Source organism: Colletotrichum tamarilloi, assembly GCF_030869305.1.
Source record: "Colletotrichum tamarilloi strain Tom-12 chromosome Unknown Scaffold_256.1, whole genome shotgun sequence".
NCBI lineage: Eukaryota > Fungi > Ascomycota > Sordariomycetes > Glomerellales > Glomerellaceae > Colletotrichum > Colletotrichum tamarilloi.
The window spans coordinates 1-22976 of record NW_026849639.1 but is presented as its reverse complement, the minus strand read 5'-3'; the positions used below and the strand labels follow the sequence as shown (position 1 = coordinate 22976).

Genomic DNA, 22976 nt, shown 5'->3' with positions numbered 1-22976 from the left:
TCCTCGAGAGCCTGACGAAGCTGATCTTCGGTATATTGAGGCATTATATATAGAAGAAGACATGTGCAAAAGATGAGCCCATTTGGACGCGAATTGAAAATGTTGTGATAAAAGGAGGTTGGGGGTGGGCATTGGGTTGTGGTGGATTTTCGCGTTTTTGTGGGTGCCAGAAACAGGGGGGTGCCAGGAAGTGGGTATGTTGACTTAAGCGTTCAAAGGGCCCTTCTCCCAAAGCAGGTAGATCTTCTGTCTGCCAGCCCAGTCGCGGCTGTCATCGGCAATCTTGATGTCGAAGTTCCACAACATGCGTGCGAGAATGAGGCGCATTTCGACGTAGGCCAAGCTGAGAAGGTAAATCATGTCAGCAATCATTCATTAAACACAGAGTTGGTTTCTGTACGATATCGATGGGAAACTCACTTTCTTCCAATGCAGTTGCGGGGTCCGACGTGGAAAGGCTGGAAAGCTTCCTTGTCATCGCTGGCGAAGACAGGATCTTGCATCCATCTCTCGGGGTGGAAGCCAAAGGGATCGTGGAAGTTTTTCTCAGAGTGGTACATAGCCCACTGGTAGACAGAAACAGTTGTCTGCGAAGCTCGGATGTTAATCTTAGTCCAGTTCCTTCAGGACTTGAGGAGTTGTACGTACGTCTTCGGGAACATAGTGATCCGCGATAGTCGCGCCTCCCTTAGGGACAATGCGAGGCAGTCCGATGGGCACTGGGGGGTACAGGCGGAGCGCTTCTTCGAGGCATGCGAGAAGGTAGGGCAGGTTGCTGACGGAAGTGAAGTCGATTTCGCTCTCCTCCTTGAATGTGGAACGGATCTCGTCGGTCAACCTCTTGTGCGCGTCGGGGTTCGTCAGCAGGTAGTATGTTACGCCGGAAAGCAGTGTCGCTGTGGTCTCGGATCCGCCAATAATGAGAATGCTGCTGTTGGCCTTGAGCTTCTCAAAAGTCATGTTCTGTAGACGATGTTAGTTTCTCCGTTTTCTCGAAGTTTTCTCGATAATTTGCGACGCACCCAGTCTTCCTTCTTCTTCAAGAGACCCTCGATGAGATCAGGACGCGATCCCAAATCCATGCGACGTCTGAGCTTTGCCTCGGTAAACTCTTCGTGATGCGCTCTTTCGCGCTTGGCCTTCTCAGGAACCATGGCCATCATGAGCTTCATAACAAAAGGGTAGTGTTTTCCGGTCTGCAGAACAGTGCCCAATCGCGCCATCTGGAAGATTGCCGCAACCCAAGGGTGGTAGTCTGAGCCGTCGAGACAACCAAACGATTCACCAAAGGCAAGGTCACCGATAACGTCGAAAGTGGTGTAGTTATACCAGGCTGCTAAGTCGAGGGGCTTCGCACCGTCATCTCCGTGCTGGTGAAGTCTCTGGATGAGCAGGTCGACATATCCCTTGATTATAGGCTGCTGGTCACGCATGCTCCTCTCGCTGAAGCCGTGCGCCAGGGATCTGCGCAGAACGGTGTGCTCCTCGCGATCAGAGCTGACGATATCGGAGGGTGCACCGGGAACGGAGCGGTAGAACTTGAGCGATTTCTCCATCTCGGCGCCGCCCTGGGTCTTGTGGCCCATAATGTCCTTCCAGGCGCGCGAGTCGTGGAAGGCGAGCTCATCGGGGGCGATGCGGACGACCGGACCGTACCGCCTGTGCAGGTCGAGCATATCAAAGGGGAGCGTGCCGGTGAGCAGCTTGTAGCAGAACGGGATGCGGGATGTGCGCATCCATATCGGGCCGGGAAACTTTCGGAGCGGGTGGAGAAAGAGGCAGTAGAATACTTGAGCGAGCTGGTAGGCGACGTACTGCAGAAAGTTTGTTAGATTGCGGTGTTCGGTTGTGTAGTGTAGCCTCACGGAGCTGAAAATCAAGCTTTCAAGTGCCGGCCGGGGTAGAGCGGGAGACGGGGACTTACAACGCCTACTAACAGGCCTAGAGTGTTGACGAAGCCAAGTTCTAATAACTTCATGTTTGCGAAAAGAATTGACTCTCTGTGAGTGCCAGGATGCGACAGAGATAGAGAGAGAGGAAAAAGGTGAAAGGTGAAGAGTTCGAGAATGAGTTGACAACCAGACCTCAAATATCAACACAAGGCAGGGCGTTCCATCAAGCTGGTTTTATTCTCAACTTCAGACTCACAAGTTCAGACGAATGCGAGTTACGAGTACGATAATTAAGATGTCTAAGCCTTAAAGGCGGGGAGGGGTGTGTGTTTTCGTCTACCTTCTCCCCATGGCATCATGGCATGGCGGCGGACTTTAGGGTACCGTTTGAACTTGGTCTTGGACCGGTTTCTCTCAGGTCCCATGTTTTGCAGAGGAATAGCGTGTGACAAGCGACCCTCCATCTCCATCCCATGGTTGTCCCGTCCCCAGTATGCCATGCTTTGGATGCCTTCTTCTGCTCTTCTGTGGGAGAATCCTGAACCCCACCCATGGCGTTTCACTACAATTACCGACATGTAGAACAAATGGTGACCATCCTCGGCGTGGATCACATTAGTGTAGTAGTAGCAGTAGCTTAGCTGTCGCGGCCCGCAGCCGGTGATCAATGCTCTACTGCCTGCCTCCTCTAGGGCAAGGCAACAGTGGCCTGTAGCCTGTAAGGCAAGTCTTGCAACACTGTCGTGTAAAGGAAAGGGGTCGGTCTCGTGTTCGGTCTCGCACTCTGGGACCCTTCCATCGTGGTCGTCGATCGTATGGCACTGTGGACGTGGTGCTCCGTGTCATGCGTGCACTGCATAAGGGGGTGGTAAAAGAGGAACCGGGAACACTGCAACGGTTCAGTTGCCATAAAATGTCTTGGGATGTGCCAAGTTACATCTTGGGAGAATTTGGCGAATCAGAAAGGCATAATTACGATGCCGCGGCAGCTTTACTGCTTTCACGCGGGGATCTGGGCCGTTGAGTGGGTTGTTTTGGGGTCCGTCTTGGCCTACGCTAGCCTCGAAGTTCGAACCCTTCCCTCCACTGAGTGCCCATCCGAGGATTCATTACTCGTGCTTTGTGTGGTGTGTGTGCGTACGAGCGGGAGAGGGGGGGGGGGGGTGACCATGACGAAAGACGAGACGTAGGCGGACTTGTCATTGGAGACCCGATGAGTGTGCTGGTTCAAGAGCTGGTTGCAGATCAGTACGACGTCCCGTCAAGCTGGATGAACCCCCAATCTCTGCGACGGGTTTTTGGATGACATCGACAACCCGAGACCGACCCCGAGATAGGCTTCCAAGAGATCGCCACGGGCAACTTGCAAGTGGTCGTGGCAGTGAATGAGACACAATGGCAATAACGCATTTTGCTGACTTGCTAAGTCCGACGAAACATATGATGAGCGGAGTTTCTCTCTGCAATGGCTGAAGACACAGATTTGATGACGACCATTAACATCGCTTGGAGTACGACGAAATCATGGTTTTGCGGGAGTCGAGAGTGATTAATTATTGCGACCCACAAGCTTTCGGGAATTTAGCAGCGCCTCGGAGGACATAACGAATCCGGGATTGAATGCTGCTCGGCTATGCCCCTTGCAGTTACCTCATGGTTTGTGAGCTGTGCCAAGTCGGGGGATTGACGAGCGTCCGACTTTACGCGGATACCTCTTGCAAATAAACTCTCCAGCTCCCCCACTCCTTATCGGTAAGGAATGTTGGCTGTATTGATATGAACCTGTCCTGGTTGCGTAGCGACGCCTCTTTTCTCCTCTCGACCATCTCTTTTCTTTCAGTGTTTCCACGTCTTCGATTGCAAGTCTCTCATTCCTCTCCATGTCTTCACGCGAAACCTCTGGTTCTACTCCCGTTTCAACTTCCGGCTCGTCTTTCCTCACTCCTGGCTCATGTGGGCATGTGCGTTGAGTGAACATCGAAGCTCCTGCCACACATTCACGAATAGACTTCACGTCACAGTCTCATGATGGCGTCAACTCCTCATTCTGCCCAGAGGGGTTGATAAAGGCAACGTTCATGTCGGGGACCATTCGTGTTTACGTTCAACCCTACACCCATTGACCTTGTCTTCCAGAAGACTCGAGTGAAGCTTCTGCCCTTGATTGGCACTTCCGTCCGAAGTCTCGCCCCAGCCACGCTCTCCTGACAGCCATAAAACTGCGCCGTCAGTGATTTTATGTGCAACACCCCTTTCAACACTTTCGCATCACAGATTGCAGAGACTGAGCCTTCTATCGTGTGTGCCCACAAAATATGTCAAATATCTACTTCAAACCAACGGACATGACCTTCCGCATCAAGATGTTCTGCCCAAACAATTGGTCGATAGACTTCTGCTGGGGTCCCGTAAAGTTTCGGCTGACCTGCAACTTGCAAGCAAACCGCAGGGTCACAACCAGGACTTCCCCACGATCGGTCCGGTCCGAAGACCTTCGGCCGACAGGCCTCTTTTGCAGCAGATACAGGCCCTTAGTAATAGGGAAAAGTCTTGGCGCAATTCATGATGGGCAGAAAGCTTAAGTTGCAAGAGCTGAAAACGAGGCTGGAAGTTGGAAAGGCGCCATTAAGTGTTTGGCATTATGGCAGCATTTATAGCTGTCAAATTCCCATTCGAAGTTTACTTCATGCTGACCAGAATCCGGTGCATGTCTGAACGCAAGATCGTCCTCAACGATGGATCGAGTGGCTTGCAGGTTACTTGCCGGCCGTCGACGCCAGTCCGTGAGACAGCATCTGAGCTGCAACATAAGACGACGCCTCTTTCGCATACCGACAGTAGCTTACGCTCCCAAAGATAGTTGATAAAGTTCAGCGTTTGTCCCCTTGGAAACATGCGATTACCCCTCCTTTCCTCGACCTGTGACCAGTCTCACCTCGTCTTTTGTTAGTGGCTGGTAAGCCTGTGAGAAGATTCGAAATCAACTTTCTGCGCCTCACCGCATCGATTCAGAGCGCCTGTTTCTCGTACGCTTGGTGCATCATGCTGGACATTGCAGTCATCGGCGGTGGAATTGCTGGGCTCACAGCAGCCATCGCGCTCCGGCGAGCAGGCCATTCTGTGACGATATACGAGAAAACGTCGCTGAACAACGAAATCGGGGCCGCGATCAACGTACAGACGAACGCATCACGTCCGCTGGTGGCTCTGGGAATGGACCCGGTGAGAGCGAGGTTCGTGATGGCCACAGGCAGCCGGCTCATGCGAGGCGATACCCTGGAGGTGACCCACGAACTCAACCTGGGGGCTATTGCAAATAGTTACGGATCGCCGTGGTACTTTGCGCACCGGGTCGATTTGCATGAGGAATTGAAGCGGATGGTGGTAGCGGCTGACGGCGGCCCGCCTGTGACGTTCAAGTTGCGGAGTGAAGTGACGAGTTATGTGAGCTTGCGTGAACCAGAAGTCTGATTTTCTGCAGAGACAACAACGTGCTAATGATGGACTCAGAATCCGGAAGCTGCCAGCTTCACTCTTCGAGACGGAATCGTCATTTCTGCAGACCTTGTGGTAGTTGGGGATGGTATTCACAGCGGTGGCGTCGAGGCGATTCTCGGGTCTCCCAATCCCGCGTTCCCCGCAGCCCTAGACAACTTTTGCTACCGGTTCTTGATACCCATGGATGCTGTACTTTCGGATCCAATCACCTCCAATCTATACAAAGATGCAGCTGGTGGCTTTAGGCTATTTCATGGGGACGGCAAGAGAATTGTCACGTATCCGTGTAGGGAGTATGTTGACCAGTCGGAATGGCACACTGAAGCATCGACTGACGCGCCGTAGCGGTGAGGTGCTCAACTGTATTGCCATTTTCCACAACGAATTCGACTCTTCGAGCAGAGAAGGTGAGTATGCCTGCCTTCGTATTCGCGCAGGGGGCACGCAGATCAAAGACAACCACGGGCAGCTGAGCTCCGGTTTGCTGGCCTGAAAGAAAGAGGAGCTGACTATGATCCTCAGATTGGCACAACTCGGTTGATCAATCTCACTTACTGAAGCTTTTTGAAAACTTTCATCCCAATGTGCTGGCTCTTCTTCGGTAGGTGAGGCTTCGCGGAAACGCAAAGCATGGCGGCTGATGAGTGACAGCAAGGCAAACGAAGTGAAGCAGTGGCCTCTGCTGTACAGAGCCCCCATTCCAAGATGGAGCAAGGGTCGCATGGTTCTGATTGGGGATGCAGCTCACCCAATGCTTCCACGTAAGGCTTCTGCCCAAGTTACCATGCCTTGACTGACACCCTATCTGCAGACCAGGGGCAAGGAGGCGCGCAAGGCATTGAGGACGGCGTTGCCCTCGGGGTGTGTTTATCCAACTCAACCTCAAAAGACGATGTAATCAAGAGACTAGAAGTGTTCGAAAGAATCCGCAGAAATAGGGCCAGCGTGGTCACCATCTTCAGCAATGCTGGACAAGAGGAGGCGGAGAAGATCAAGGAAGCTGCGTCCGAGTTCATACCTATCGAGCGCATCCCCAGTGAGTCGCGACCTACTCCCTCTATGGTTCCGACGAAAAGGCACACATCTGATCGGACTGAACAGCAAATCCAAGCGGCTTCTATGACTTCCACTTTAGTTACGACATTATGGAAGACTCGGCTGAACACATGCGGAAGCTCGATCCCAACTTTAGGCTTACCGAAGCGTTCCTGAGAAACGAACCAGGAAATCGAGCATTTCTATGAGAGAAGAATGACATTGAGATGGATTACTTCGAGGTGAGGAGTCGTGAAAGAACGGGGTCTGTCGTGTAATCGAAGTTATCGACGACTTCGTTCACGGGGTACTTCTTTCCACTTACTTGCATGAAGTACTTCAGTCAAGGTACCTTTAGGAATGTTGAATGATGAAGGAAGTCACGGGGCTCTTAATTGAAGGGAAGAAGTAGCAATGATCACTTTATGATATTCGAGTAAAGAGGTCCTCGCTCACTCCTGACATTTGTCGCGTTGGTGGTCTTAGGTGCTGCCACAGAGTCTCCCTTCTGTCTTTCTCCTCTTCCTGTCGTCACATTAACGATCGACAAACATTCCTATTTCTGTATATCTTTGAATCCCGCTCTTCCTAGGTATAACTGTCTTCCCCGAGCGAGGTACTTGAGTCGGCGACTTTCCACGCCACCACTAGCTACCTCGACGAGAGCGATAGCATTCTCGAGCTCTTCCAGTGATTCGGACCACGAAGGATCGCGGCCGGATTGACGACCTGTCACCGCCATGGACCGAAGTCTCGACCAATGGGACGAGATTTCGCCATTGCTCCGGTTTCTTGTTGTTATCGGAGTGGTCGAGACACTTGCTACCATCTTCTATTTCTGTGTCACGCTGTGGTGCCTGGCCAGACACAAGAGGACGATTGACGATGAGAACGTAGGTAGCATTGCCACGCCCATTTCTCCCATCACAGCACTAATCCATTCACCTCGTGTCTCAACAGCCTCCTATCAGAACCAAAGAATCACGCGATGTCCACGGCGGCAAACATCGAGCATAGGAAGATGAGCCAACCCCGCTAGCTCGCGTCGTCTTGGTTCCCGAGCGAAGAGGAGGACCCAAGCAAGATCCGTGGGAGCCGGCCAACCCTTCACCTGCACCCTCTCTCGCATCGGCTGCCCCGTTGTATGCCATTTCAGAGGCAAGCCTCAGCAAATACTCATTAACAGTGCTAGCCTTGAAATCACACGATCGGTCTTGACTGCAGGCGGTATAACTGCGGTAGGAATACATGGGATGGATGGGACCCTGATGAAGGACAGACTTTCTTCACTGAATCGGCAGGCCTACTGATACACTCTACTAGTATACACTCTTCACCCACTTAACTTCTGTCTTCCGCCCGTGACTGTTGCTCCGGTGCGTAGACGCGTTGAACTGCGCGGTCGTGGGCCGCCTTGAGCAGTACCAGCTCGCGTTCGTGCCTCCTCCGCATCTCCCTGGCATCAGGAGGCAGCATCGTCTTGTACAGAGTTTCTCTCGCCTTGACCTCGGTACAGCGTGCCAATACGGCCACGCTTGCCAGCCATGCGGCAAGGAACGCAAGGAAGGCTTTCTGTCCCACCAGCCAAGAGTCCAGGCCGAAGAAGTGCACCACCAGCAGCGTCACACTCAGCAGGCATTGAGCGATGGGCAGTGCCAGATCCACGATGGGCCACACATTTGGACCAAAGGCACCTCTATCCTTCATCTTTTCTTCGTAATTCATCAGTTCGTTTTTCCACTTGAACTCGCATTCGTGTGCTGACTTCATGTCCACAAGGCGCAGATGATATGCCTCCGTGGCATATACGATCCGCGAATGCCGCTCTTCGTACGAGTTCTTGGGCTCGGCCCATTCGGAGAAGAGTGCATCAAGCTCGGCTTTGGCTTCACGGACCAGTCGCGCCCGCCGGCGGGGCGTATCGGGAGCCTCGATTCTGGTTCCTGCGGGGGCAACTTGAGTTGGTGTCGATGACCTCGTCCTCGGTGATAGTAGAGGAGGCAAGGTTTTGTCGGTTTCGCTGGTTGGGGATTTTCCTAAAAAGTCTCCTGATTCGTACTCGGTTGGGTCCGAATCTATGGGATGCGCTTCGTAATCATCGTCGGATCCATAATGGCTTTCACCGTCGCTGTCACTTTCTCCGACCTCTTCCTCATCCTCGCCCTCATACTCAACATCGTCGTCTTCGCTTTCTTCAGCCATGAAGCTAGAGCCGAACCGATAGGGGTCCTGATCAACGCTCTCACGTGCAAACATTTCGCAGATTTGGACCAGCGCATCGACACATCTCCTGTCCAGCTGCGAATCATCCTGCACCTCCTGCTCCCTCTCCCATACTCTACCAATTGTGTCGATGCACTTATTCACAACGGCAAACTTTGCATTCTGCTCAGTCACGCTCGCCGAGTTTGATGCAATCGCCGCCCCAGCCTGTTGCTTAGCCAAGTCCCTCAGCTCTTCCAGCGTCTCCTCGACCTTGTCCAGCCGCTCCACCACGTTGGAAAAGCTGTCCACCGATTCTGTGGGACTATCATCCTCATCCTGTTCCGGGACAGCCTGCGGGAATGACGCGAAGCACATTTGAGGCGCGTACATTGGCGAAGGCGCTGTCTGCGGTCTCTTTGGCAGATTTATCGTGCCTGGCGAAGTTGCGCTCGCCGGCGACATTGGTGATATGGTGGTGCTGACTGACGACCGCCTTTGAATCTCTCTCCACCCTTCCACCATGCGCTTCATAAACGCTGCCTGGTCGGGCATAATCTTGACGACCTCATCGGCGGCACTGGAGATGAAGTCATCCGGGAGGAGAACGGGGCAAGTTGATGATCGGCGAAATGGTGGCATGGAGACCGCCGTGGATGGACGGCTGTTGTAAGTGGCCGTGGACGGACGGCTGTCATTCTTCTTTTCGGTGCGTTCTGACTCGGAGGTTGTGTCCTGGAGCTGCTGGTGCTTGTAGGCGTCGACCTCGTCAAAGTAGCCGTCTAGGCTTTGTGAAGACTTGCGTGATGAAGCGGGCGTCTCGATACCGTCGTAGTTCTCATCCTCCTCATCTCCCTCTTCCTCGTCGTCGTACTCATCGCTGGAGAACATGAAGTCACCGAGTTCCTCAGAGAGTCGTCTTGGTGCGAGGGCGGGGGACCCTTGTCGGGGACTAGCTGGGAGATCCCTCATTGCGCTGGTGCGAGTTCCTGCTTTGGTGTGTATGTACCGTAATTGATGAGTTGTTCAAAGTCTCTAATGAGGCTCCGTCTCTTAAAAATTACGGATGAGTGAGTTGCTGCTCTGCGTGGATGATGGCAGTTTGAAGTGTTGGTCTTGGTCAGCTCCCAAGTGGGCGCTGGTTGGGATGGCGGGATTGCGGATTGCGGCAAGGGGGGGTAGGGAGGGACGGAGGAATGCGAAAGGGGAGGGGACCCTTGGCGCGGGGTGAGTGGGCTGGGGGGCTGGCGGTGAGTGAAAAAGGCCGCACGATGGTCAGTTTGTGTTGCTGCTGAAGGCTGCAAGTTGATCCCCCAAAGAGAAGTGAAAAGAGAGCACGATCCTTTTGAGATGTCGGGAATATTTTGTTACGACGAAAAGACAAGAAAAGATGGGATGGAGCGATCTATAGAGCTAGGATGAAACCTTTCGGAGACGGGTTGTAGTGGTTTGTGGTTGTGGTTGGATGCAGTTTAAAGAACGGGCTGCAGCCAGAAAAGACTAAAAAAGACTGAGAGACGAGACAAATAGGAGAAGATGAAGAGAGTAGTTGTCTGTAAGGTAGGTATGTATGTATGTATGTATGTATGCAAGACTTGCAGATGCGCGCAGAAGAAGGTGTTTCCGATCGGCGGTCAAGATAAACTTCGGTCAAGACCTAGGCACGGACGGGACGTCCATCCACGAACATGAGTCTATGACTGCTGTAAAGGTACGGTTGACGAGATGGTAGGATTATGTATGTATGTATCAATTAATGTATAGGTAAGCGAGTGGATGAGCACAGCAGACCAGAGAGAGAGGCAAAAGAGTGGAATCCAACGGGAGAGAGAGAGAGAGAGAGACGAATGATACAACGAGAAGAGAGAATGAGGGATAGCGCGCCTCTCGAAAGGGATATCACGCGAACGAAGGTAAGGGAAGGTGGTGAAAATGGTTGGATTGGAGAGAGAAAAGGCAGGCAAATCGACCGTTGGCACATGCGAGTTTGTGTGTGTGTGTGTGTGTGTGTGTGGATAGGTAGTGGATTCTGCAGCACTTTAGCTGGGGAGAGCGGTGGTTCGTTCCAACTCGTAGCTTTTGTGGTTCACATTCGTTCTGGATCTGAAGGACTGACAGGGGTTGATGCATCACTCTAACTCAAGATGGAGAACAGAGGTGAGGTGAACTGTGAGAAGAGTCTGGGCTGGACAACGCAGTTCTGTCGGTCTACCCGTCCATCGGTCGAGCCCCCTCCAAAGTGCCATCACCAGATTTGCCGGATCGTAGTCGTAGTCGAGAGCGTCAGAGTGAAAGTCAGAGCCCGCAATTGTCGTCAAGTGTCGTTACCCATTGATGTATGTATAAATGCAATATCGTATTGTACAGACTGTGTCCATCCCATCCCATCCCTCGGAAACCCTCCCTCGTACCTGGTGGAAACCCCAAAACCCAAAAAAACCAAACGATGGCCAGCGATGGCCAGTGGTATCATAATCTTCGTCAATGCAATTTTTGGCCATCTTCTTTCTTCACTCTGCCCTTTTGTCGGTGTCCCTCCCTTGTCTTCTCGAAAAAGAATATGTCTCCATAAAGCGCGGCCCAAAGCCCACCTGCATGATGCCACGTCAAATATCCCCTGTAGCTGCAGCAAAAGGGCAGCAAAAAATAGGCAAAGGACGAGGAAGAAAAAAAAAAAGAGGTCCCCAAGGACCCAAAGACCCCTCCTCGGCTAGGAACAACGCCGCAGCCGCCGTGCTATCCCCACACACCGCTCTCTGCTCCCCAAACCCAGCCACCTCACCGGACGAACCATCCGCGGCGGGGATCGCTTGTGCGCTTGCACCAGGGCCTGGCAGAGAGAGACAGGCAAGGTGCAGTGCACACACACGATCCTCAGAAGTCTGTACCCTATCCGTACGTCGGGTTTCAGCTGTAACCGTACTGGATCCCAAGTCCGACCTTTGGGTTGTCGCCGCCAAGAGGACCGCCCACTCGCATCTTCTTGGTCGGGCTCACCATGTCCGATCGTGCCTCTTGACCGTGACCGTTAGGCACACCCCCATTGAACTTGCGCTTGTCTGCACCACTCTTAGTAATGCCAGAGAACAGCTTCGCCTGGAGTCTGGCGCTCTTCTCTGCCGGCGCAGGTGTGCCGTCGCGAGAGCCAACTGAGCTGGCAACTTCGAAGCTCTCACGCGGATCGCGGCGCAACATCTCTGACGCTGCCTGGCTCGCTTGGCTCTCGTAAACTTCCTCCTCGTCCTCGTTGCCGCTGCCGCCGGGGAGGGGACGACGAGCGCCACGGGAGTTGCGGGATGCTTGCGAAAGGAACGAGGCTGACTTGGCGACGGACTCGAGAGCCTGGCGGGCGAGCTCCTCGTTGTCATCGGCCGAAATAGTGCTCTCGCGGCTCTTGCGGGCGCGCTCTTGGACCCGCTCCTGGATGGCCGGTGGCGGCGTGCCAGGAATCATTTGTGAGTTGCTGTACCGGTACCGAGGCTCGCTCTGAGGGACCAGGTTCACAGAGGGCAAGAGGCCAGATTGCTGCTCATGGCGCTGGGTGCAGGAGAGCGGCGTCGTTGGCAGGGCAGATAGAGACTGTGCGTTTCGGGTGTGCTTGGGAGGCATGCGGGGCGCGGGTCTGACCGCTGTCGTGGGCGTCGAGGGCGCGCTGTTGTTGTCCTGGCTGAGGGCCTGCAGCAGAGCCGCAATGGGCTCGGGGCCGTGGTCTCGGTCGACCACCCTGGCCTCGCGGTTGGCCGACCGAGGCGTCTGCTGCTTGGGAGTAGCTCGGTGAGGCTGCTGGGGAGTTGAGACGGTGACCTGCTTGGGCGTCATGGCACCGTGAAAGATTCCGCCGGGGCTGCACAGCATGTGAAAGTGTTCCCGATTCTCCCGGATGCGGTTGAGTAGCATGTCGCGCTCCTCTGTGAGGCCAATAATTTCCTCCTCCTTGTGTGAAATAACCTTCTTTGCCATCTTGACTCGTCGCACGAGGCCCTCGTTCTCGTCCATGGCCTCTTCGTACCACATCTTCATCTGGAGGTACTTCATCTGCGCCGACTCTGATGCAGCGCTGAGCTCGCGGACAGCATGACGGGAGTACTCTGCTGTCCTCAGGGCCTCGATCTCTCGCCTGGTCATCTCGTGCTCCACGGCTGCCCTCTTGGCATCCTCGTCCGCCTGGAGGCTCAGCAAGTTGTACTGGAGCTTGTGGTGCGCGGCCTCCATCTTCAGCTTTGCGTGTTCTGCGATACTAGCCTGCATCATGGCTCGAAGTTCGTCTGCGGTGGCTTCGACAACCTGCTGAGGGGCGGGTGGGATATATTCAGTCCCGAGACCACCATCTCGTCGTACCGTCGCGTTGTGGCCTGTGGCGGGCGGAGAGAAGAGAGCGGATCGCTGGGAGGCGCCGTATGCGGTCTGCAGAACGCCGTTGCCAGTGTGCGCAAGCAATTGTGACGAAGGCGGCGGTGTCAAGGACGAGGGGATGACGGCGGAGGAGCTCAGACGGTCGTCGTTGACTTCGGTCTTGAATGATTGGTTGGATTCGGCGGGCGATGCGGGCACTTCAGTAGAGGGGAGTGTCACTTGTGATGAGTCCAATGCGAGGACATTGGTGTCTTGAGGTGTCGTGGGAACGGTCGTGGTGTCGTTGGGCTGCTGGGCTGCAGCATCGGGGGCGGTGGCCATGATGGAAGTGGGAGCGATAGTTCGGAGCGAGCGAGGTATGCCTGAAATGCGATCGGGGAGAAGAGGTGTGAATGTTGGTAATTGATTGCTGCAATTAGAACGCGGGGTAGCTGTATAGGCGACTCTAGTAGAGAAGTGCCGGTCTGAGAACTTGAGGTGGGTGAGTGCGGAGAGGAGGCGTCGCGTTGAGAACCACGTCAGCGATGGAAACAAGGCAGCGTGGATTGGTTCAGAGAAGCCGGCGATGACAGAAGCGACACAGAGACGTGGAGCGTTGGGTTCGATGCTGAGATATAGAGACGAGGTGGCGGGGAGGGGAAAGGGGAAAAGAGAGCAAAGGCTCCTTGGTGGTGTCTCTGTGCTCAACCGAACGCTCTTTGTCTTCCGCACGGGTTTGACGGTGGACGGTTAGTAGCGTGCGTGTGTGTATGCGTGTGGTGTGTGGTGTGTGGATGTGGTGGTGTATTGGCGATGGTTGGTGGGCGGTTGCTGTGGGAGCAGATGGAAACGGAACGGCGCCAGAACCCAGAGCAGAGCAGAGCAGAGCACGAGCCAGCGGAATACCATAAAAAGATGGACGACAATCAGCGGACGGCTGGGGCTGGGGAGGAGGTGGAAATGGACGGGGGGGGGAGCTGGGCCGCGAAAGGGAAAAACCAAGGAAAAAAGAAAGGCTGGCGGTGGGCGGCTGAGTCGACGCTAGGCCCAGACGAGAATCGGCGTGGGCTCGGTGAAGCTTCGGGTGAGCGAGGTGAGGAGCATGGGCCTGGCCAAGGTGAACGGTAGGTGACTTGATTGGTTTCTTCACCGAGAAGCTAGTCATCCCGTCTTTGTGCTCCCGAGACTGCCCCTTTTCTGCTAATTCACTTTCACCAAAGCCACCCAAGGCACCAGAGGCTGGGAACGGAAGCCGATTGCTATAGCTTCATCAACTCCAACCTCCAATATCCCTATAGAGTAAGGATAATACTGTTTCTGTTTTCTTTCGTTTCCCTACTAGGTAAGTATCCATTGACTCCAGTCGCGACTACTCGGTAGAATCAATCACGCCTTGAGGTAGCTCAGAATTACCTCCTTGAACTGCTCAAAGTTGTCCACAAACGGGACGTGACCCGCGTTCTTGATCAACTTGAGCTCAATCTTGTTGTCCTTGCCAGCCGCCCTGAACCCCTTCTCCACCTTGTTCCGCATCTCCTGCATCGCCTGGGGAAGGTTCGCGTCCTTTTCACCAACAACCAGCAACGCCTCGTCAACACCCGACCCAATTCTCTCAAACAGAGGCCGGATATCAAAGCTATCGCTCTGCAGCGCAAAGCAACAGGTCTGGAATCCCTCCACGGTAGTCTGGTTCATGATGGCGCGCGCCCGAGCCGCCTCCTCAGGGTTGGCCTTGATCCATTCGGCGCCGAACCAGCGGTCCATCGTCTGGTCGACCTGGGCCTCCATGTTGCCGGCCTCGCCCGCCGCCTTGGCCCGCGGGCCGAACAAGTCCTCCACCCCGGCGTGCTTGGGCGACGAGCTGATGGTGTCGCAGATGGCCACCTTTTGGATGATGCCGGGGTACTTTGTCGCAAAGTAGAAGCTCGTCGCGGCGCCCATGGACACGCCGATCCAGGCAAAGAGCTTCTCAATCTTGAGCGACTTCACCAGAGAGTGCACGTCGTCGGCTATCGTCTCGAACTCGGTGTCGAGCTTCTTTGGTGCGGACGACTTGCCGTGGCCCGGCTGGTCAAAGCGCAGCGTACGGAAGCCGTTGGCGTGGAGAACCTTGACAACATGATCCCAGAGCGTAAAGGGCGCCGCAAGCGAGTTGGCTAACAAGACGACGGGCTTCGACTCAGGGCCCGAGAGGTCGTATGATAGGATGCGGCCGTCGGGCAGGTTGAGTTGCTGTGCAGATGCCATTGTGAATCCCACCCTGGTCTTGTAGTGCTTAGGTCGTGATGTAAGGTGATGTCTGGTGATGCTCGATAGTGTCACGCAACGTGCCCAGCTGAAGGAGTATGGATATCGTAAGAGGCAATAAATCAAGATGCAAAGCTACGGAATAAGATGACGGACCTTCCGTGATTAATATCAGAGAGACGACAACCTCAACCTTTTGTGACTTTCACGTCATCGTCATGTGACGGCCGCGGGGTCGGATCGGAGTGGCAGCTTTCGGGAACTGGCAATGGTGGGGTTGCTTCCTGCCCGGCACCCGATGGTCTCAGACTCCACGTTCCAGCGTTATCTAATCAAAATACGTACCTTTCCTTCCCAGTAGGTACCTAGCACGGGCCACTCGAGCTCCAGCTCCAGCTTCCTCCAGCGTCTTCTCCCACTCACATCACACACAACCAGCTCAATCAATAACGCTCCAAAGCAAAAACTGAGTCGGGCAAATAAATCATGGGGAGAGAGCACTTGACGATACTGTGTGAGAAATCAAAACACAAAAGGTAAGGTGCGTCAAGGACAGGATTCGAACCTGCGCGACCGAAGCCACTGCCTAATCTGGAATCAAGGTTTGATAGCAGGGCAGCCCATTAACCACTCTGGCACCTTGACTAGTGACTGTTGTTGAGAATCTTGCCTCTCGGAAGCCTTGAGTAGGGCTCGTGACTGCATCCTTTCCCCCATGCTCACCGAGCCTGGCCTCCCTTCACAATCCCGTCTCGAAGTCAGAAGGCTCGAAATCCGTGTCTGTCCAAGGATCATCCTCAGGTGTCGTCGGCGACGGCTAGCAAGCTGGTCGAGAACTCTTGCGAAAAGTTTACGAGTAGCCTGTGAGTTGGAAGGAAGGAAAAGAAGAATCAAAGTTTGAAGCAAAATGTCATGGAGAAAATCTTTCGGAGCTAGCGACCTTACTCGGTCGCAATGGCCACTTGCTGCCCCTGGTTCGCTGCAACCTTACGATGTGGTGGCGGCAACGGTGCAGCGAATAGCTGTCCTTGAAGGCGTCACTGTCATGACCCGAAGTTTGATTTAACCTGTTCGTCTTCCAAAGAGAAGGGGTGCATATTTCTTGAATCAATCGAGACATTTGTCGATTAAATGCTCTTATTGAAATTCGCAGCAGGCTAGAGAGCAACATGAACCAGTTATATTTCACGCGGGCCATGAAACATGCACGGCAATAAAAAGTTGGAATACGTTCAGATGTGTTTGTCCAATTATAAAAAATACCTACGTACGAACCGTCATTGGAGAGGACAGTTCTCGCAGGACAGCTATCCTAGCATTGAGACAATAGGGCCAATTGACATCGATTTCAGAGCTATGATGATTTCTTGTTAGCGCATGCTCCTTATCATCCTCAACCAAGAAGTACTTACAAGTCTCAGAGCGGGTGGTTGCAAAAGTCGGGTTCCATTCAGCAACGCCCGACTCTTTTTCGGTCTCCCTTGCAGCTGCTGGAACGCCATCCGGATATGCCTACTATCAACTGGCTTCCTAAGACCCTCAGGTTCAGCGAAAAGCCCGCCCAGACCTGTCTTCAAGCCTCTGTCTTCCCCAGTCATCGCCGTCTCCTCCCCGAGCCGGAGCGCCTCCTGCTTCTGGACTTTGAGTGCCTGCGCCGTCAACTTCTGCACCATCTCACTCGTCAAGAACCCCAGGATATCCATCACATCATCATTGGGCTTGTTCTCTGCAATCACGCCCAGCCCACACCACTCTCGAAACCTCTTGGCCTTGCGATAGGTCAGCGACGCATGCCGATACTCTGACCACGTCGCATACTCGGCAACAGTCATATCCCTCGTCCGCTCATCGTTCCTCCTCAACTTCTCGAGCGCGGCCTCGTTGCTTGTAATCTCCACCAGGTCCTCCTGGCTTGCCTCCGTCACTTGTTCAGAGAAATATGACGCCGCGTCCCAGGGGAGCGTAACGGTAGGCAACTTGGCCTTGCCGCCGGCGGGGGCGTCGTCAGTGGGAGCGGCGACGTTCTCTTCTAGGTCGGCTTCGTCGACGAAGCCTTCTTTTTCGTCCGAGTCTTTGACGGTTCTGCGGATGGCTTTCCAGGTGAGGAAGATGCGGAGGCGTTCGACTCGGGCTTTGTCGTGGCGGACTTGGAAGATTAGGTCATTGTTGGAGAAGACGCGGGAGCCGCGGCGGGCGGCGAGGTCGTTGGCTATTCTGAGCTAGATTCTGGTATTTAGTAGGTGATATTATTGTGGGAAGAGAGATCCGAGGGGGAGAGGCGCGGATGAAATACCATGTGAACAACTTGATCTCGGATGATTTCCTCAATTAGTTTGGTAGTTTGGACGGAGACCTCTTGTGTCTCTCCTGCAATGTACATCATCTGGTCGATATTGTGTCAACAGTCAGAGATGGCTTTGCTTTGGCACGAGGTATCATAATATGAAAGCAGAGTCGTAAAAAGGAGAGGAACAAGGTGGCTTATTGGAATACACTGATGCCAACTCAAGTTATTTGCATAGATGTGGCAGAGCATGTCTGGGCATCACCGTGATTTGAAAAGACTCACCTGTTGAATCTCCTGTTTGAACTTGGGCTCCATGGCTATGACAGGGGCCGGGTATCCTGAACGAAGACGAGGGAACTTGGGTGGGGGTATAGGAAGAGAATGATTAGGAATGAAGGAGCCGGGACGGTAACAAATAAAGAGAACTAGAAACCACAAAGAGTGAACCCCAATCTTTACCCCTAGAACTCTGAGGGCTTGAAAATGAATACATGGCGAAGGTGCGGGTGGAAGAATTCATGTTGGCTATTTTATACAGGCGTATAAGACGCTATAGGTGCGAGATTTAAATTTGACACTGTGCTGTTACACGCCGCCGGGCATCTGGTGGTGATGCGGGAGTTGGGGAGAGAAATTGGGGACGAAAAGGCGCGGGGATAGCTTTACTTCGATAAAAAATGTCGGTTGAAGGCCGGGCTGATGACACCAAGTCCCCTTACCCATGAAATATGATATCTGACTGGACCACGCCAACGACTCGTATCCACACGGTCGTGCTGACACAGTGCTCCTTCGGCTTGTAAGTGAGGAGGTCCCTTCCAAGATGCTTGAGGACTGGTCTAAGACGAGGTCCAGTACACATTCATGAACTCCGAGGCTTCTATTTCGATGTGCTTAGTTACTCTGAACCATGTTTCATATCTTCTCAGCATGGTTGGGGCACAAGTTTCTCAATGGCCATAGGATGCTGGATGAGATCATAAGAAGCACCATCGCAACTATCCCATCAAGGTTTCGTAGCCCTTTTCCACCATGACATCCATCCAGTACACATCCTGCTGCTTCTCATCCATACATGACCAAGTCTCTCTCACAAGAAGCGTCATCTGTCGTATAGGCTTCGCTGCCAAGATGCCCTCGAACGACGCGAGACGCGACAGGACCAGCCGTCTAGCGTGTAGAATATCGGTCATGGTTGGCCTTTCTCTCAACCTAGGACTAGTAGCAAAGCTTGACACAGACTTGTCTCCCAAAAAGTCCAACAAAAAAAATTCTCGAGTTATAGAAAGCTCGCTGCAGATGCTTACTAAGAGTAATGGCTGGATGGACCGAGATCGCGACGTGATTGGAATATCTTGAAGAAGGTCGAGTATGTGTAAAGCAAGACAGGTCAGCCATGTCCCGTGGAGAGCTTCTGGATTGCCCGAAAGGCTGGGTTCCGACTCTCCGATTATATCCAGCCAGGCCGACGGAATGGCAGTCGCCGTGTCTTGTAAGAGTAGATCGGGAAAGTTGCGATAGAGTTGCAGCAGTCCCGTACATCTGTATGCCTCTGCAGCTTTCAACAGATGGTCGGTTGGTGTCATGTCATCTCCCGAGTCCATGACTGTAACCTCTGTTGGAAGTTCAATCTTGCAAAGCCGCGAGTGGAGCTGTTCCGCTGTCTGTATGGCGGCGACAGACTGCTCAATGTCGTGCCTGGATGAATGCTGGCGGCGACGGATCCGTTTTCTTTCTTTTCTGACGAGTACCCCAACTTGACCTACAACCTCTAGCACCTCTACTCCAATACCTGTCTGCGGGTGTGGCATTCTGGTGTCATGCCGATTGGGAAATCGAGGCGGCTGGGGCTGAACGGCGCCAGTGGATGCCGCCGAAGGCAACTCTTGGTCGGTGACGAAAGAAAGCAGCATCCTCCAGTAGACGAGAGAATTGTAAAAGAAGAATCGTTTCTGCTTGTCCGCCATTACCAAGCTATCTTGTTGGGCTTCGAGATGGATGAGTGTCTCAGCCAGTAATTCGAACTCGGACTGGCCGAGTTTAGACGGATCATGCCAGCAGAGGCTGAAGCCTAGCATGACTAGTGCCAACAGTGATGATGTATCCGTTGGACCTGCTCTACTTTCTTTCCATAAGGCGTTCACCGCCTGGTCCCGAAGTCGGCCGCTGGCTGCGGAAAGGCCTGGCGAGACTTCGGCTAAGCAGGCTGCTGCCATGCTTTGGGTAACGTAGTAGAGAGATGGCGAGTTACTCCAGAGATTGGAAATGGTTGTTCTGTATGGGTTCAACTTGCTGTCGTAGCAAGACATCATCCCGCACACTTCTTTGAAATAGTACTCCACCAGCACCGATGTATTGTCTTGTAATGAGGGTGATAGTGGAGTTTCATTGCGAGCCATGCTGAATGGATCGGAGCTGACGCGCCGTTCTATCACATCGAGACCAAGCGTAGCGACTTGAGTGCCAGGCATGATACCCTGCCATAGTTCATTGGCCTCGTTCTCGGTTGATGGAAGAGAAAATGGTACCCCTGCGGAAGAGGAAGGAGTTGGAGATTGAGCCGGCAGATCTGAGAAGGGAAACGTAGGCTCCAGATGGGTAACATCTTGAAAGTCTATACTTGAAGGGGTATCGATATTTGCAAATTGATTTAGGAAATCCGTGTCACAAAAATCCCTGCAAGATGGATTAGGGGACTGCAGATTTCGAACCGGGTCCCTAGCCCTTTGCTGGCGGTTTTGTGATTCGCTAGATATCGGGGTTGTGATTTCGACCCTAGGTGATCTAGAGGCAGACGACCATCTGAGAGGCTTTTGATACCCAGGACAGGATATCCCGAGTCTTTTACATCTCGAACAATGTGGCTTGACTTCGTCGCATTTCAACTGGCGTGGAGCGTGTTAGGAGTTAACATAACGAATGGCACCACAATGTTGGTCTCTTACCCGTTTTGACTTGCATACTGCGCACCCATTTCGGGATCTGGTGATGGTCTTCGATGACTGCATCGGGTTGTTGGACAAGGAATAACACGTCACATTCAAATGAGATCCAAATGAGAACGAGACGATAGTTCAATGTGGTGAGGCAACCCCAGAATCTTTCAAACTTGCAATTCTTGAGCAGCAAGCTTTCCATGTGCCTGAGAAGCGATGTCTCAGTGGGTGAAATGACTCGCGTCCGGATGCGGGGAGCTTATCGGCAGCGGAGTGCTCGGAGGTAGCATGACCCCAGCGAAGATGAACGCATGCCCCCATCCACTAAACCAAATCAGGTCCCTCGAGGCGAAGGAAAATGATGCTGTAATGGGTAATCGTCGGTGAGGAGACTTCGGAGCCAGTCTTTTCTCTTAGATATTCAAAGTTTGTTTGATAAGACTTAACGGAATCACTAAGCTGCGCTGAAGCTCTATCAAATCCCCGTGCTATCATTTCTGATCCTACTACTCCGTACCTAGCTCTCCAACATGGCGGCCGTCTTGGGGAATCAGTCTTTCAAAGTCGCATTGGTACAAACAAGCCCAAAGGTGAGCCCACTATCGACGTCACTTTAGCACGAACCATCACCAACCCTCATCTTTGCAGGTTCTGGATGCCGAGCACAACTTTGCTCATGCTTCCAAACAAATTCGCCTGGCTGCAACTCAAGGAGCATCACTGGCGGTTCTCCCAGAATATCATATGACAGGATGGGTACCAGATGAACCCTCATTCGCGCTAAGCTATGAGGAAGCTCAGAATTTCCAACGGCGATACCAGCAACTCGCAGCCGAAGTGCACATCAACATCTGCGCCGGCACAATCGTCTACCGAGCACCAGACGAAGATCCCAACTCCAAGCCAACTCTTCTCAATACCTCTTACTTCATCGACCATGATGGACAACTCTTAGGCGCTTATACCAAGACCAACCTCTGGATCCCCGAACGCGATCATCTGACTTCAAGCATCGACTACGCACACAAGATGCAAGTCGACGAGGGTACGCCAAAGCCTCATCAAGTCTTCGATACTCCCTTGGGTCCCGTCGGCATTCTAGTCTGCTGGGATTTGGCCTTCCCGGAAGCATTCCGACAGCTTGTCTTGGCCGGTGCAAAGATCATCATCATGCCCTCGTACTGGACTCTATCGGACATGAGCAAGGAAGGTTTGGAGTATAACGCGTCTTGCGAGAAGATGTTTGTAGAGTCCACGCTTACCACGAGGGCTTTTGAGAATACTGCTGCCATCATCTACTGCAATGCGGGAGGACCCTCGGAGCAGGGCTATTTTGGTTGCAGCCAAGTTGCATTGCCCATCGTCGGCAAGGTTCCTGGCAGCTTCACGGATGGCGAGGACGGGATGCGGGTGGTGGATGTGGATATGCGAGTTGTTGAGATTGCTGAGCGGAACTATCAGATTCGACAGGATTTGGGGCGCATCGATTGGCATTATGGCTATGCGAAAGGGGCCAAGTTGTAAACTCAGAAAGAGAAGAATACCTATCGATGTCTAATGTCACGATAATACCACCCAGATGAGATGCAATGAGTGTTTGGATCTAGGCTCGCTTTTGCCCCTGTTTGTTTGTTTTTTTGCTTACCCGCTGCTAATGAAACTTCAAACAGCCTACAAGACATTCCAATAGGGTCAGTTTTTTCAGCACAAGGAAGGTACGAGTCAGGAGACGAGAGACAAAACATATCGTGGCGGTTTGAGTTTCCAAAGGAGCACATCAAACCGTGTTCCTCCCGGGCTATTGCACTGGTTTCGGACGACTGGGGAGCTCTCTGAACACAAGAGCATCGGATTCATCGTATAATTTAATCCGTTCAGATTAGAGGCTATTTACAAAATCACAGCTTGTCATGTGGTAGGGCGGCTATCCCTTTTGCAGATTCCTGATCTTCGATAGGATTCGCAGTCGGTAACTCCTCCCCAAGGATCAGCTCAAACTTGGGACCGTTGTAGGTCTTCCTCTTGATAAACCAGAGTGCAACCGCGTAAACAATGAAAACTCCAATGACAGCTGTCACGTAGTCTGGGTGTGTTAGATACGTAAATAACCCGCTGGTAGATGGGGACTTACTCATAGTGGAAATATCGATCGGAATTGCTGGTGGGAAACAGAAGAACTACGAGATACGTGAGCGTTTCTTCTCCATTACCCCACACATCTTTACTCACGATAGATGTGACGATGACGAAAAGCACCGACGTCCAGTTCGTGAGGTAGCCCATGAAGCCTCCGCCCAGGGAGAATAAGTCAACATACCCACTTCCTGGCACCCCCCTGTTTCTGGCACCACAAAAACGATGGGATCACAACCCAACCTCCTCATTACTATTAACTATTGATCCTCAACCACACCCACTACAATACAGCTGCCAGCCTCACTAGGGCATTCAGAGTCGCTGGATTCAGCCGTGATAACCTCCTTTTCACCCGCTTCGATTTGAGCCCGATGGATATCCCTGATGTTCGCGAACTTCGTATTGGGATCG

At 53.0% G+C, this 22976-nt stretch overlaps 8 protein-coding genes across 8 annotated transcripts; 2 read left to right on the top strand and 6 right to left on the bottom strand.

Annotated features, from left to right (window-relative positions):
• Nucleotides 1-204: 204 nt before the first annotated feature.
• CTAM01_16737 (cytochrome P450) lies at nt 205-1978 on the bottom strand (the record flags this gene model as incomplete). Its single annotated transcript, XM_060532729.1, has 5 exons — nt 205-343; nt 421-587; nt 649-963; nt 1023-1814; nt 1925-1978. 5 exons carry the CDS (start codon nt 1976-1978, stop codon nt 205-207), a joined length of 1467 nt encoding a protein of 488 aa, XP_060372700.1.
• A 2956-nt stretch (nt 1979-4934) lies between these two features.
• Nucleotides 4935-6634, top strand: CTAM01_16736 (FAD dependent oxidoreductase; the record flags this gene model as incomplete). The annotated part of the gene is made up of 7 exons (XM_060532728.1): nt 4935-5336; nt 5403-5683; nt 5736-5797; nt 5913-5991; nt 6042-6151; nt 6202-6426; nt 6492-6634. The coding sequence occupies 7 exons, from the start codon at nt 4935-4937 to the stop codon at nt 6632-6634; spliced, it is 1302 nt and encodes a 433-aa protein (XP_060372699.1).
• A 1132-nt stretch (nt 6635-7766) lies between these two features.
• CTAM01_16735 (uncharacterized protein) lies at nt 7767-9599 on the bottom strand (the record flags this gene model as incomplete). The annotated part of the gene is made up of 1 exon (XM_060532727.1): nt 7767-9599. One exon carries the CDS (start codon nt 9597-9599, stop codon nt 7767-7769), a length of 1833 nt encoding a protein of 610 aa, XP_060372698.1.
• Nucleotides 9600-11534: 1935 nt separating this feature from the next.
• Nucleotides 11535-13301, bottom strand: CTAM01_16734 (uncharacterized protein; the record flags this gene model as incomplete). Its single annotated transcript, XM_060532726.1, has 1 exon — nt 11535-13301. One exon carries the CDS (start codon nt 13299-13301, stop codon nt 11535-11537), a length of 1767 nt encoding a protein of 588 aa, XP_060372697.1.
• Nucleotides 13302-14345: 1044 nt separating this feature from the next.
• CTAM01_16733 (uncharacterized protein) lies at nt 14346-15206 on the bottom strand (the record flags this gene model as incomplete). Its single annotated transcript, XM_060532725.1, has 1 exon — nt 14346-15206. The coding sequence occupies one exon, from the start codon at nt 15204-15206 to the stop codon at nt 14346-14348; it is 861 nt and encodes a 286-aa protein (XP_060372696.1).
• A 1370-nt stretch (nt 15207-16576) lies between these two features.
• Nucleotides 16577-17808, bottom strand: CTAM01_16732 (spt3; the record flags this gene model as incomplete). The annotated part of the gene is made up of 3 exons (XM_060532724.1): nt 16577-17425; nt 17500-17589; nt 17776-17808. 3 exons carry the CDS (start codon nt 17806-17808, stop codon nt 16577-16579), a joined length of 972 nt encoding a protein of 323 aa, XP_060372695.1.
• A 683-nt stretch (nt 17809-18491) lies between these two features.
• Nucleotides 18492-20501, bottom strand: CTAM01_16731 (uncharacterized protein; the record flags this gene model as incomplete). The annotated part of the gene is made up of 2 exons (XM_060532723.1): nt 18492-20378; nt 20439-20501. 2 exons carry the CDS (start codon nt 20499-20501, stop codon nt 18492-18494), a joined length of 1950 nt encoding a protein of 649 aa, XP_060372694.1.
• A 458-nt stretch (nt 20502-20959) lies between these two features.
• Nucleotides 20960-21953, top strand: CTAM01_16730 (carbon-nitrogen hydrolase; the record flags this gene model as incomplete). The annotated part of the gene is made up of 2 exons (XM_060532722.1): nt 20960-21019; nt 21078-21953. 2 exons carry the CDS (start codon nt 20960-20962, stop codon nt 21951-21953), a joined length of 936 nt encoding a protein of 311 aa, XP_060372693.1.
• Between the last annotated feature and the right edge of the window lie 1023 nt (nt 21954-22976).